The sequence below is a fragment of the Peromyscus eremicus genome, chromosome 13, assembly GCF_949786415.1.
Source record: "Peromyscus eremicus chromosome 13, PerEre_H2_v1, whole genome shotgun sequence".
Lineage (NCBI taxonomy): Eukaryota > Metazoa > Chordata > Mammalia > Rodentia > Cricetidae > Peromyscus > Peromyscus eremicus.
The window spans coordinates 48,567,714-48,583,186 of NC_081429.1; the positions used below are offsets into that span (position 1 = coordinate 48,567,714).

Here is a 15,473-nt window from a genome sequence, read left to right on the forward strand (position 1 = left end):
ACAGAGGGTGGGCTTCAAAGTGTCTGGCATTTTAAAGGACAAACAGCAGCAGCAACGTTAATGAATGTTGATCCCTCTAAATAAATGAAGATCCTCCCAAAATGCTGAGAAGAACCTCAACTTTCAAACTAAATACACTAGCCACGTTTAATTTTTTCTTAAAAAAATGAATTGTTTATCCTTAATATTTAATATTCCCTGTCAGTAATGGTAAGTAGTAGCCTTGCTGAACGAATAGATGAACCTCCTTTATTGTAATTCAGTGGGTAGAAACAGAATATGTCCTGATAGGTACCACAGTACAGTGCTCGAGAGTCAGGGCCATAGAATACAATGGACCAGTTCACATCCTGGCTCTGCTACTTGCTGGCTGTGTGACTTGGGTAAGTCAATGGAGCTCTCCGCACTTCAATACATAAAAGGAGTATAATTATATTGTCCACCCTTTAGTTTCCTCATCTATAAAATGTACAGTAAGAGAACTTCTTTGGAAGGCCATTGTAAAGGTTTAAATAAATTCAAATATGCAAGATACTGAGTGGTTAAAAACTCAGTGTTAGTCATGTATTAATAAGCTCCAAATTATCTTTCCTTTTTATTTCTGTGGGTCAGGGTGGTTTTGGAATGAGGGCTCAGGGTTCTCTCCAATGTAAAGATTATACCTATTTTCATGGAAACAATGCAGACTAAACTTTATTTAGTGTTACAAAGATTCCAGGGGGTTTCTTTTTTGCTATCTGGGTGCATTGTCAAAAGAGGAAGTGCTATAGATCTGATACCTCATGATGGCAGAGTATGCCAATTGTACCCAAGAGTCCTTGACTTGTTTAGTGTTACTTAGGCCTGTGTGGCCTAATGAGAATACCCCACTTTTCCTACTAATTTTGCAGAATTCAGAGACACCACTGAGATCACGAGCTTCCATTAGGCTTTGGAGCTGTGGTGGCATGTGTCTTTATGTGTGTTACTCATCCTTTATTTTCACATAAGATTTTATGCTTTGATCATGTGTGGGGATGCAGGTTTAATGTCAGCAAGACACATGATCTTTACAGATTCAAAGACTTGAGATAGAAGGGATTAAAGGTCACCCACCCATCACATAAGAGTCTAAGGCCCAAAGAAGGGGACTGATGGTCCAAGATCACATGGTTGCTCAAGGGCAAAGCTAGAACCTGAGTCACAAGCTTGGGTTCAAATCCTAGCTTGAACACATGAACTCCTTCCCTTTTACATTGATCAGCCTCCTAAGTAACTTGCATTTTAGGTTTGCTTTTGTGGATGTGATGAAATAAGAGAAAGCCAAGCAGTTAATGGAAGCAGATGCTGTGCATTTTAATAAGAGCCTTTGGGGAAGATGTTTAGGACTAACATGAATATTCCTCTTTAAAACAAAGATCTCACTGCATTTCAAGCACTCTACTCATGGCAGACTATGGGAATCTACCCAACTGATGGGTGTATTGGTTAATCTAATTCAGCCTCTTAGATTATCTTTTCAGACTTGGCAATAATTGAAATGCCAAGAATAAGAGCTCAAATTCTCTAAACTTTTGGAAAATAATCATTCTTACCTCCCCCATTCTATAAATAGGCCAGAGTGACATCTGATACAGAATCAAGCTAGGATCTGCTCAAACAAAGCAAATAGATTTTTATAAAAATATTAGGATGTAATTGAGGAAAATAGGATAAATGAAAGCTGTGCTGTACATATGAATGTTGTAAATCATTTACACATATATACATATGTCTGATTACATCCATTAATCTGATGTTATATACATCTGTTACCATTATGTTGAATGTGTCCAAATGCACAGTTTGAAAACGTTCATTTAGCAGGATCCCTATTACCATCATACAAAATGGGAATGCAGAATAAAGCTGAAGTCAGATTGGCAGATATTTAAGGATGGAAGTGAGGGTAATGTAAGATGTGATGGGATTAGAGCCAATGTCAGCAGACAGCACACTGAAATAATGAGTGTAGTATTGAATTAGTTAATGTGAAAATTTTTGGGCCATGTAAGTTAGACGGGTACAATCGTTTGCGATTTTATCCTACACATCGAAAGCATTTGGAGTGAGGGTGACACAATGATTAGCTATAAAATATGACATATTTTAATTTTGAAGGAAGTTAGCATGTGCTCATGGCTGAGTGGGTTGCAGTGGGAAGCTGGAAGTTGACAGCAGGCCAGAGACATGTCCTAGATAAAGGCCGTGTTTTCAGCATGAACAACCAGGGAATCTCTCAAATAGAAATGATACTCTTGTCAAATTATGCTGCATAATGAATAAATAAGGGCAGCAAGAAACATATGCCGTTGTCCTGAAAATGGTGACATACCAGGAATGTGAAAGACACAGAGGAGTCAGGAGTGGATGTTCAAGGAGAACTCTCTGGAGGCAAAAGACAGGGAGGGAGATTTGAAGGGGGGAAGATTTGTTTGGAGCATCAGGAGTCTATGACTTATGTATGTACGGGGGGATATGATTGGGAAAATATGAATAATAAGGGAATAACCAAGTGTTTTCTAAAGTGGTAAGAATATCATATTAGTTAGGGTTTCTCTTGCTGTGGTAAAACAGCATGACCAAAAACAACTTGGGGAAGAAAGGGTCTATTTCATCTTTACAGCATATAGTCCAGCATCTAGGGAACTGATGCAGAGACAATGGAGGGGTGCTGCTTACTGGTTTGCTCCTCAACGCTTACTCAGTCTGATTTCTCATAGCACCTACGACCACTAGCCCAGAGGTGGCACCAACCCCTGTAATCTGGACCCTCCCATATCTACCGTGAATCAAGAAAACAGGTCTACAGACTTGCCTACAGGCTAATCTTCCAGAGGCCTTTTCTCAGCTGACAGTCCCTCTTGCTAAGTAACTCTAGCTAGTGTCAAGCTGACAAACTCTCAACACATTTTGTTATTGTTTGGCTTTAACCACTTATTCAGACTTCACAGCAAAAACACATTTCTCATATATTTTGTTTTTATTCAGACACACATATTCTAAACTTCTCTCTTCCGTTATATCACTGTTATAACAGAAATAAAGATGTCCTGTTGTTTCAAAGAACAGGCATTAAATATGATCAAATTTAGTTTTCCCCTTTAATACAAGAGAGTTTTTCTGCTTAGAGACTCCACCCCTGAAAGTGCATGTTTCACTTGTAGAGAGCTTTCCATGTTTGGCTTTCTTGCTCAACGTCCCTGGCTCCCTTCCAGTCCTTCCTCTATCCTCACACTCCAAATCCCACTGCTGCTGGTCACCTAGGCAACACACAGCTTGCAGGATGGTACAGGTCACAGGCTCCCAGGAGAGGGAAGAGTTGAAAAGCACTAAGACTTATTTTATCCATCTCAGAAATGTCTCTGTCCCCTCTACCTATATAAATCCTCCTTTCTTTTAGACCCTGCTACTCTGGTGTCTAAGGAGTCTGGCTGGCTGTGGCTTTCCCATCCACAACTGAAATTGCTCAGGGTTTGACGCTCTCATCCCTGGCACTGAATCATCCAGTGTTTCTCCACTGCTTTCCAGAGAAGTAAGATGCCCATGGAACACGGCAGAATACCTGCCGTGGATTTTTCCTCCATCTCCCAGTTTCAGCTACACTGAACACAGGATTCCTTCCTCTCTCATCAAGACTTTTCTTCTGCCATATCCTTGCCTCATGGGCCCCCTTCATGTTCTGTGAAATCACTCTTTATCTGATGTAACCTTCCTTTGTCTTACAGACAGAGTTGGGGCTCAATCTTCTGTGCTCCCAGGGCATTATTCACTGATTTCTCCCTCCTAATTAGCTGTGTGTTTATCTTTTTAGGAGAAAAACACATCTTTTTCTTGACTTTAAAAAGGTTTTGCTTTTTTATTAGCTTACAAGGAGTTAGGTTTTATTATGACCTTTGTCAAACAAAATTTTTGGCTATTATTTCTCTTCCCCACTTCTTCCACATCCCTTCTCTCCCTGTCCTACCCTACCCCATGGCCTCTTCCACTTTTGTGCCACATGTGACCTTAGGTACCCCTCATCCCTACCTCAGTACCTCTTGCTCCCCTCTTTAGGTGGCCTACCTGGTGTTATAGTCTATACCCATTCTCACAATCCAAGCCCTTATCTACATACATACGAACAATAAGAGTTAAGATCTGATTATAAGAGAGAACATCTTCTGAGTTTGGGTCACCTCACTTAATACATTCTCCAGTTCTACCCATGATCCTGCAAGTTTCCTGACTTTGTCTTCATAATAGCTGAGGGAAATTCATACATATTCATAGATGTGACATTTTCATTATCCATTTTCCTCCAGACGGGCATCTTGGCTGGGTGACACTTCATTGCTTTCACGAATAGCACAGCAATAAACATGGTTTTGCAATGATTCCATGGCAGGATAGGATCCTTTGGGTACATGGCAAGGGTTGGTTTGGCTGGGTCATGGGGTAGTTCTATTTTCCCATATTTGTGGGGTTCTATGAATTTTGTTTTTATTAATAAGATCTTCTAACAATTTGTGCTACAGGGTTGGGTGGGAGGCTGGAGGGTTGGGAGAAGGGAAGAGGAGGATCTGTGATTGGTATGTAAAAATGAATAAAAAATTTCTTAATTAAAAATCAAAGAGAAAACTCCTCCCTCTTCTCCCTTCTTCTCTTCCTCTTTCTCCTTCCATGAGGCTGTGGCTTGCCTCTGCTTTCTCTCTCTCTCTCTCTCTCTCTCTCTCTCTCTCTCTCTCTCTCCCTCTCCCTCTCTCTTTCCCTCTCCTTCTCTCTCTTTCCTTCTCCCTCTCTCTCCCTCTCCCCCTCTCTTTCCTCCCTCTCCCCCTTTAATAATAAAACTTTCCATGTGGATGCCTTGTCCGCATGGTGTGTCTCCCCCACCTTCCATGGGGCACCTCGGCTTAAACCTGTCAGGGCCTCCACATGCCGGTTTACAACACTATCTGTTTATTTTATTAGCCTACTTATTGATTTGGCAGCTTTATATTTTTATTCCTTAATTTTTGCAGATCTTTATATATTCTAGGTATCAGTGTTTTCTACATATCAACCCCTGCCTGTGACAGAGCTGACTGAGGTTCTTCCGTTCTGTGGGCTGCTTGTCCTCTCTGAAGACAGTTTCCCTTACTGTGCTGAAATGTTAATTCTATGCATTTCCATTTGTCGATCCCTGGGACTTTCTGTGCTACTGGAGTCTTGTTCAAAAAGTGTTCAAGTCTGGTCACTATGCTCTCCTCTAGCAGTCTGAGTGTCTCAAGCTTTAAATGAAGGTCTTTGACCCATTGTGAATTGACTTTTGGGCAGTCAGTGATTTCTGTACATCATCAAGTTCATTTTGGATCAAGGCAGACAATGCAGATAAATGACCAAAACTAACTACATCCGTATGTTCTGCTAAGGGAGCCCTACCAGTGCTGGTTCAGCACATTGTGATTCTCAGTGCAGTTCATGATACTGTTTTCAGGAAAAGAACTGATTTCAAAAAGTAGCGGTAGCGCAACATAGGCAGCCTCCCTCGGATACAGTCGGCTACACTCTCATTTTGCCTTGTTTTTAGCAGATTGCATTAAAAAGCATAATAGAAATGACATCGGCTTTGCTGCAAGAAAAATGAAGAAATTTCACAGGATTATCATGGGAAACAGAATGGAATAAAATACACAGTTTTTTAACAGCCATAATAAATACAGAAAATAGCAAAGAGACAATTTAATGATTTTTAAAACTCATCAGAAGAGCACATTCTATGAATCCCCTAGTCAAATAGTATGTATGCTGAGTAAATCTTCCCCTCTCCTGCTTGTGTGAGTCTAAAAGTTATTGATTTTCTGGTTTCTATTATAGAGTGGCTATAATATTGGGTACCCTTTTCAATATTTTAGATTATATGGTGTTGCTTTAATTTTTAGGTTACATTAACTTTCTTGGAGCATCTATTTTTAAAATTCCTTTCGGGTTTGCCAGTTGCAAAGTAAAGAGAACCCGAGGCTCTGTGCTTTCTCAGTTTTATTGTGTATCTTCCTATGTAAGTTTCCTTTGAAGCTCTGCTTCTCTGGTCTTGGAACTTGTAAAAGAAACACCAGCTATTTTCTTAGCAATGTTAATTATATAAGATGGATCTCAAAAAATTCCAGGAAGCCAATTATGAACAATGTAAGCTCTTAGCCAGAAAAACCTTTCACCCAAAAGGAAAAATGGAGACTGTGAGATTTCCATTCTTCAAAGAAATAGAGTTAAAATAAGGTTGCTGAGTTTTCCCAGAAAAACTATAACAGGGACCATTTATGATATATCATTTTATCGATACCTGTGGTTGTAATCTTCAAGGCCCCATTCCAGACCAGGATGCAGTGGTGAGGACGGCGGTACTTCACTCTCAGCCCACCCGTCATTGGGAGGCAGTAGGTCTATAAACAAGGAACAAATGAAGCTGTAGTGAACCATAGGGAGAAGGATTCAGTGCCTACTTTTGTTTCAGACACATAAAACAGCTTTGAAATCAATAAAGCTTCACCTGGAATGGGAGGTCTCACATGAACGCTTCCTGGCTGAGATGAACTGTGCCTTCTAGAGTATCTATGGGTATGACCCACTCACTGACCACTATGACAAATAAATCCACACATCTCGATGACCTTTAGTTACCTGTGAAAGCCTGGTGCTTAACAATATCCCTGATCTGTAGGCGACTCATAGAACATGTCTTTTATATCTTAATATTTTTATAATTATGGCTTTATAATGACTACTCTGAATTATAATTTAGGCATTTACCTGAGTGAGAAAAAGTACTGAAGAAGATGCCCTGAGACCCTGCTCATTGTTTAGACAAAGCAGGAGGAAAAAGATCCACTTTTTCTATCTGTGCCATAAAATCTTATAAGCCAAAGACTGGAGTCTGAATTTGGGGTTTCCTACTGAATAAAACATGGCATTCTTCTACAAGCTATTCAGTAGTGGAAAAATAACATGCACCCTGATCATCCCTGTTACCAACAAGAAGTGAGTTCTGATGAGACATTGTGGGTCAGACATTGTGCTAACCATATTGTTCATTCTGAACATTCCTACCTTTAATACAACCACAAAATTAACGAAGGGTGCGAAGAACTGTAGGTTGTATCCTTTTCCCTAAATGTCCCCCAAAAGCCTCTTGACAGGCTGTTAGAATGAGCCTCTCTGGACCTTAATCACTACAAAACATTCTTCTTCTATCAATCTGCACAGTCTATGATGTCTGTCTTCACCCATTAACGTTTACGTTTGTGCATTAGCAGCATGAAATAAGTCCTGGATCACATCTATTTTTGTGAAGACAGCTATTTATCGAGCTATCAAGCTGTAATCTACTCATCCACATTTTTCTAACTGAAGGTAACTTCTTCCTTGTCTTCTCTGTTGTCTCTTCTAAAGCCTCTCTTCAGGATTTTTATAGAGTCTTATTATAGCCATCACCTTAACTTTTATTGTAATCCTAGGTCCTAGCTCTTCTTCTTAGTGTGGTGACAGGAGCAGAGGCAGACATCATGTTGGGTGACTGTGTACAACAAACTCAGACCCTGTACGGACTTGTCTTCTCGTGACCCTGACACCTTCGTTAAGCTTTGTATCAGGTATGCAAGTGCAGAATTCTAATCTTATACAAATAATATTTTTAGATTTAACTGACTGTGTGAGTATACTCCTAATACACACACACACACACACACACACACACACACACACACACACACACACACCTGTGAATGTTGACAATGTGTCTTCTAGTCACTAAGTTATTGTTGGCTAAATGGCCCTCTTTAATTACCATATTATGTTTTTTGTTTTGTGGAGTCCATAGAGTCAAGAATAGCTGAGAAGTGGATAAACAACAACAACAACAAACCACCACCACCAACAACAACAAACCACCACCACCACCAAAAACAACAAAAATACCAGGACTTTAAATAAGACAAGAAAGCTATGGCCCTGGTCTGAAATGAGCCCGATATTTGGCATTTAAATAAAGTTTTGTTGAAAATAGCCACACTCGTTTATTTGCACACTTACTGTAGTTGTTTCTGCACCACAATGGCCAAGTTTAGAGAGCTTGATGACCCCACCTTACACTCTTCTTGAGGGTAATGATAGTGTTGTGGCATTGTACACATGTCTGTTTCCTGATAGTATTTGACAACACAAAGGTATTCAATCAATGCTAGTGCAACTGAGAAGGAGAATTCAGTTTCCAATCAGCACTGCAGAGTGCCTCCTGCTGTAGAGTGAAGGATGCACTCCGACTCCTACAAACACAAACATTAGGGAATTTCATGACTTCTTCCAAATCCTCCAGGGGATTTGGGACAGGGCACAAAGTGGAAATCTTTGATTTGAGGTAGGGAGGAAAGACCTAACTAATGGATGACTGGAAGGATTTGGGCAGTGGATCACCTCAGCATCACCTGAGTGGAGGAGATAAAGCAGGCAGAGAGTGTGAAGGTGAGGAGGACAAGGGGAAGAGAGCGAGAGCTAGAGTTGCGGTGTGCTGAGGCTCCCTCTGTCAGCATGAAGTCCAGTGTTGGTGCACGCTATGACTCTTCCAATGCCTAGCGCTTACAGAAAGTCCCAGGGACACAGCCTCCATCCCACTGTTATCCTGGAGCACCCCACTTCCTCCACAGGAGGCCCAGCTAACAGTTTTCCAACACGAATGTGAATTTTCTGGTGTTCCAATTTTACAAATGTTGTTCTAAAAATTCCTTTTCTGTGTAACAGCTTGAAGAGAATAAAAAATAAAATACGGAGCAAACTGTGGGCAGTATGTACTATTATTACCAAATTAGATGGAACACAGTATATCAACACTGCAGTCTTAAACATACAAAGAATAGGAAAAGGGGAAGGCAGAAAGTTAATGTTTTGGCTGTCCCAGCTTCTCCATTCACTAGACATTACATTTTGTCAAGTTAACTTAGTTCTGCTAAAAGAAGCCTTTTAAAGTCAGTTGTGGTTAGGCCACTATCATAGTTCACAAGTCTCTGTGGCATGTAACACCTTCACTGGCTCTGCAACTCAGGCCCTCTTGGAATTTCTCAAAGTGCAAAACGTTAAGACTTGAAGAGAAGCAATGGACATGCTGAGAACAGCATGATGGTATTTTAATTCTAGGATGTCCATAGACTCTCTAAGTCAGTTGACTTCCATGAATAGTAAGCTTCTCACACAGCCTTTCAGAGTCCATGCTATGAGAAGTTGAATTCAGGCAACCTGGGAATGTGGTACAGACACACAAGGATCTAATAATAGATAGACTTTATTTTCTTCCAGCAAACAATGTTTTATCTCTTACGAAGCTTAGGATGCAGCCTGTCCTCTGCTACTATCTTAGAGTACCACACTACTCCACAGTGGGCATTAACAGAAATTGTCTAGCACAGATGGGAAAGGTCTTGAAGGAGCTGGGATTTTCATACTAATTTGGAAAGTCAGGGTGAGAAATGAAGCAGGTACCTGGCAGGTCACTGGTTAGTGGGTTTATGGTGTGTTTGTTTGTTTGTTTGTTTGTTGCTGTTGTTGTTTTCTTTTTATTGGCATAAAACTTGTTCTATCCACGTTTATGTTTTAGAAGGAAGAGAACATACAAAAATCTTCTCAGAGATTATCTGTGGTCACTGTAATCAAAGGAATCACTTTTTCATTGCAGACATAAAGCAGAAAGAGTTCTAAGGATGCTCCTGTGTTCCACAGAGAAATTCTCTTCCTTCCCTGCTCTGTGGACAGTGGAACTGAAAGTCTCAAGAACTGTCAAGAACACACAACTTACTTAAGGTAAGCCAATACATACTGAGTAATTCCTTTTAGCTAGTTACAAGGGAGAGTCAGCATGTCATCGGCATTCTTAGGACCAGGTAGAAAGATTTCAGTAGTTACAAGGGAACAATGCTAGGCAGGGCCTTTGCTGTGGCTGAGATGAACCAAAGCCAGGTACAGGAATTGAATCCAGGCTCTGCGTGTATCAAATATGCATAGTCTTAGGTAAATTATTTATTCTCACAGACCTTCTACATCTTCACCTGTAAAATGAGGCTAATAATATGAAACACTTTGAATCTGAACGTAAATGACTTAACAATATACCTAACAAACAGCAAATACTTAAAATTGAAAACTTTCAAAGGAACTAGTGCCCCCAACATCTCATTCAGATGAAATAGTTTTATGCTCAAACAATCTCAAATTCAGAAGTCCATTCTGATATAATAACATCAGAGTTTGGGATTTGTTCCTGTGACACTATAGTTTGGTGATATCTTAAGCTTCTAAAAAAAAATACAGGATCGATGCTATAATGTTTATTACATCCACTGAATAGTAGAGCATGTCACCACTGCATGGGAGGCTATAGAATTTAGTGATACATAAGATACTCATCACGTGGTATCAATTGAGGAAAAAAATTCTTAGAAATTACATATAGTACATTTCATTTTACTTTCATTTTATGTATACATATTTGCATGAAGAGAAGACTTGAAAGATCTACATAAAATGTTATTGATTAGGAGTTATGATAGATAGAGGAATGAGTAATATTAAATTTTCTTTTTAATGCTTTCCCCTAAAATTTCTACAATGAATATGTATGTATTGCTTTTGCAATATAAAAAGTAAAAGCTATTAAAGAAGGGAGAAAGAGGGAGATAAAACAAGTTTCTGAGTGACCTGGAGTGTAAGCTTGAAAGAACAATGGAGAAAATCCAGGAGTCTACTTCAAATGTGATCCATTCCAGTAATGAAAGAGTATGTTATCAGACAACAAGAACAGTCCAGCTGCCACGCCGATGGCCCCAAGCTGTGCTGTTCCACTATTTATCACATTCATCTTGGAACCAAGCACAGAGCTTGGAGTCATATCATGACCACTCTGTGGTTTCATGTAAATCCATGCAGTTTAAAGTGACTTGGTAACTTTCAATGATTCAAAAGATCTTCCAAAAACTCACAGTTTGCCATCTTTGATTCTCCACTCATGGTTTGTTTTATACAAAATCCTCATGTTTGGGGCAGCAAGCACAGAAAACTGTCACTTCAACTGGAAACCTTGCCAGGCATCTGATTCACAAGTTCCAAGTCAGCATTCTCACCCACCCCTCAGCTCTCCTGACTTTGAGTGACAAAGTCTGCACTTTGCCTAATTAACTCGCCTTTGTCCCTGATACCTTCCCCTCTTCTCAGGGAAAAGCCAGTTTTGTGGTTTTGTGCGCTCAGAGGATGGAACGGGATAGACTTTACCTTTTCTTTTATCTTGTGGACTGTAAGTGCCAAACGGATACAATATACTACTATCATTTCGCCTGGAGGTGCTCGGAGCTTCTTGACAGTTCTCAAAACACGGTCTGGAAAGGGCCCCACACTCTGCAAGCCCCTGAGGGACAGAAACGAATATTACATTTTAAAAATACATTCCAAATTGGACAATTGAAGCAGGGTGCAAGAATGGTCCTAGTCCGAATCCTCTTTCGAGTTGCAAGCATGTATTATCTTCAATTGTGAAAAAAATCTAAATGACTCTGTCTGTTCAAACATCTTTCAATAAGAAATAAACAGCCCGGACAATGTAGTGTTAAGGATTATGAGTGCTGATAGCCAACACAAAAGAGGATTAACTTTATTATTCTTTCCCCCCACTTACAACTGCCTTCTTTCAAATTTTCTTCCATCTGGGAGTACAGCTTGTAGCAGTGTCAATATGAGAATCCAGTTCATGCCAAGGGTGTTTCTCTGCCAACCAGCTGGTTCCTCTCTCCCTCTGCCACTCTTTCTCCCCAGATAAGTGCATATGCTCCAGGACAAGTCAGAACCCAAGCAGTATTTGTCACCAGAATGCCATGATTGTGTCCTATGCAGACCCCAGGCTTTGGCCAGATGCTAAAGTAGATAGCTGTGACAGGGCCAGACAGTGGTTCTCCCTGGAGTCTCTTTTCTTCCATATTTCTCTTTCCTCTTTGGATTCTGACAGTCTGTAAACAAATCCACAGTTTTCTGCAAACTGCTGTATCCAGACTAACACCCCACAAACCGTCTTCCCCAGGTGCTGAAGAGGTAACAGGAGGCAGCTGATGACTGAGAACTCAGTTATGTTTTCGAGCGGATTGTGGCATAGCGAGCTGTCTTTTGCTCCTGTTCCTATTATTTGTCTCCCTAACAGATTTCAGGGAAATAAATGATTTGGAAGTCATTCCATAGCTCTCCTCTTGGCCATTTGTGAGAGGCACATGTCGCAAACACAGATCTACTCCCCAAGCTCCCTCCTCCAGGAAAGCATTTGGCTGAAACAATGCATTTGATTTTACTTTTTCTTCTTTAGTTACGAAAACTCAGTGTCTAGCTGAACAAAATATTTGAAGCATTCACTTCTATTCTGTGTCCTAAATAATTAAAATGCTTTCAGCTGCCGAGGCTATTAGCTTTTTGTGAGGGCTTCTAACAGTTCTCCCACACTTAACCACGTTACCCTTGGCTGCTGTGGTGCTGGTCCAAATGAAGCAGGTAGAGGAGACCAGTGAGTCCCAGGTTAAAACGGGAGTCCCAGCAGGCAGGCCGAGGTAGGACCTGTCTTGCCTTGTGTTTTCAATTCACAATAACAACAAGAACAAAAACAATTTTTTCTGCTTTCCTAGCTCTTTGATAAATGACACAATCAATATCCCAACAACTGATCAGTAACCAGGCTAATTAAAGCATCCAGCCTGTAAAATAGAGCTGTCGTGGAGGCCTCCATTAGTGTCCCAGCCAATAAAAAATATAATGGATTTTTAAACATGTGCTGCCTCTGTGAAGATGAGCTGCAGCAGGGAAGGAAGTGTTTGGGGAAAGAGAAAAACAAAACCAGGTCATAACCCATTTTTAAATACCAAGTCTCTAGGCGCAAACAGCATCACAATTCAACCTGAAGCTCATCCTTTGAAAAACATGCTTCTGTTCAAAATGATTCTGATTCAATCAAGGGCTCATTATGTATTCTTCCTGAGGTTCTCATCAAAACTGTTTACCTATCTTGTACAACTGGGTAATGTGGGGGAGAAATAACAACTTTATATTTTGACTTTTCTTAAGTAGCGTCTTCATTTCTTTTCAATATCGGTGTAATGTTCCAGCAATTACGCTGGCATTCTTGCCAAATCTAACTAATTGATTTGCCCTGATGTCTGAGCAGTGCTTAGACCTCCTCTGGGTTATGGATGCTTTTCTATGGACCAGAGGGCACTTGCTGCTCTGTGGGAGAATAAAGCAAAAAGCAAGTGTGTACCGCATACACTGTGCACAGCATACGCATGACACAGAGAGGCAGATTCAGGAGACCACATAGCTGGGTTTTTTTTATTTAATAAAGATAAGCTGTACATTAGGCTTCTGTCTTTATAAGGAATAGACTCTTTAATCTTCATGGCTAACACAAAGATTTTCTATAGCTGAGAGTCAAGTGCCTGCTTGTTCCCCATGGAAAGCATGTAAATATTAGGGAAAGAAAATGGATCTTTGTTTAAATGTCCTCATAAAAATTGCTTTTTGTAAGAGTTCCTGTTCCTGATCGATTCCCTGAGGAACTGTATTAACAAGACACATCTGAGGATGGATAATGAACAGAGAGTTAATACTTTCTTCTGATGGGATAACGCTGATCCCATTCCACTCTGGAACTAAAGATAGAGATACTGCTCTAAAGAAAAACTGCCAATGCAAAGTATCCCAACTCCATGGGCCAGGGGATCACATCTACCTACTCCTTTCACAGGCATTTTAGAGAGAGACATGAAATGAGGGACAAGGGGAGGTAAAGATATCTCTAAGTCTATTAAAGCCATACTCATTCTTTTCTCTTTTTGTTTAGTTTTTGGCCTCTGTGTGAATATGGCGCTCCAGCCATATTTCCTTTCTTTTCTCTTAGTTGAGGTACCTTTGTTAAAGAAAATATTAAAAGGAAGCTATAATATGCAGATATATAACAAGGGGTGACTGAGACCTCCCTTATGCTGTCCTTCACATCACTCTCCAATAAGTGGGTTCCTTGCATCCCAGGACTTTATAGGAAGGACCAAATTACACCAGACAGGCCCTTTCCTCATGCTAGGAGGCAGGAGACGAGGACATTCAAACTATGTACATAAGTGAAGCCATTAAATATTCATGAAGACTCTGTCACTTAACCAGATGCACATGTGGAAAACAAGCTCATTCATTATATATAGTCTCCAGTAATTGGCCAATTTACATTTATTTAACATCTACAAGGTTATGTTCAAAAGATCATAAAAGGTACAGTTACTCTTTCCCAATAGTTGATAATCTAGCAAAGGAAGAGATGGTTTATCATTTCCCTACTCAAGACCACCCTGTCAGATGATGACGCGGGTCTCACATGCAGCTTTTCCATTCTTTTAGCAGCATTTATGGGGAGCCAATCACATTTGGAGAAATGAAGCTCCCACAATGGATAAACCAGGTACCAGAATCTATCTTCTACACATCGAGCACTCACACTAGCTGTGGATTTTCATGGTCCGGAAGAGCAGATTGAGGATTTTAGTGCAAGTGGTCCATATACAACACAAGGAGCCCCACTGATGTATATTTCATTTAGATAATCTTTCATTTTTTAACTTTGGTTGAATTTACTACTAAAACGAATGTTTGATATTAGTTTTCTAAGTAGTCTATAACTCTATCTAAAGTTGTACTACAGAAACATATTTTGGCCTTAGATATTATCCTAATACGATGATGTATGGTGTGCTGATATTTTTGTTAATTTTTATGAACTTACTCATTTTTCCTGAAGTAATTTTTAGGAATATTTAATACTTAATCTTTTAAAATATTGTTATAGATCATTTTTATTTATATTTTTATGTAAATGAAATGTTTTGGTATATCAGCATTTAAGAATTATTCTATACTCCTTTTACAATATATTATTTTATACTATATTATTTTACATGTAAGGTTCATATATAAGTGGACATTTTCCTGACATTTTAAAAAGCACAATCAAATATTTAAAAATAAATAAGACTTCTATTTACTTAACAAAATAAAATAAAATTCTTAACAAATTAAACTTTAACTTACTGTCATCTCATGTCTGTATTACTAAGTGTAGATATTAGGGGAGAATATAGAGATCTGATTATATCATAATAATCTTCACATTAAACACTATATATACCCATCCAATGAGGAACTTACTAAAGTACAGGCATTGCTAGCATATCACCAAAAGTTATATTAAGAGGGATGTTTTCTAAGTAAGTTCAGAACCCTAGGAATCTGAACGTAAGTCCTAGTAAATACAGACCTGTGATATTTGATAAATGATTTATTTTATATGCATATTTTCATGCTTTTTATTGTATCTAAAATATACAACCACTTGTTTCTTTCATACATCCATCAGAGCCTGTCTGGGGCATATTTCTCCAAGT

The 15,473-nt window shown here is 39.5% G+C and overlaps 1 protein-coding gene across 1 annotated transcript in view; it reads right to left on the minus strand.

The window, feature by feature from the left end:
• Pard3b (par-3 family cell polarity regulator beta) overlaps positions 1-15,473 on the minus strand; it is a 965,008-nt gene that overhangs the window by 390,466 nt on the left and 559,069 nt on the right. The window contains exons 13-14 of the mRNA XM_059278226.1: positions 11,284-11,416; positions 6,317-6,416 (exon numbers count right to left, since the gene is read on the minus strand). Of these exons, the coding sequence (XP_059134209.1) occupies positions 6,317-6,416; positions 11,284-11,416 (233 nt within the window). The remainder of the gene's footprint in view (positions 1-6,316; positions 6,417-11,283; positions 11,417-15,473) is intronic.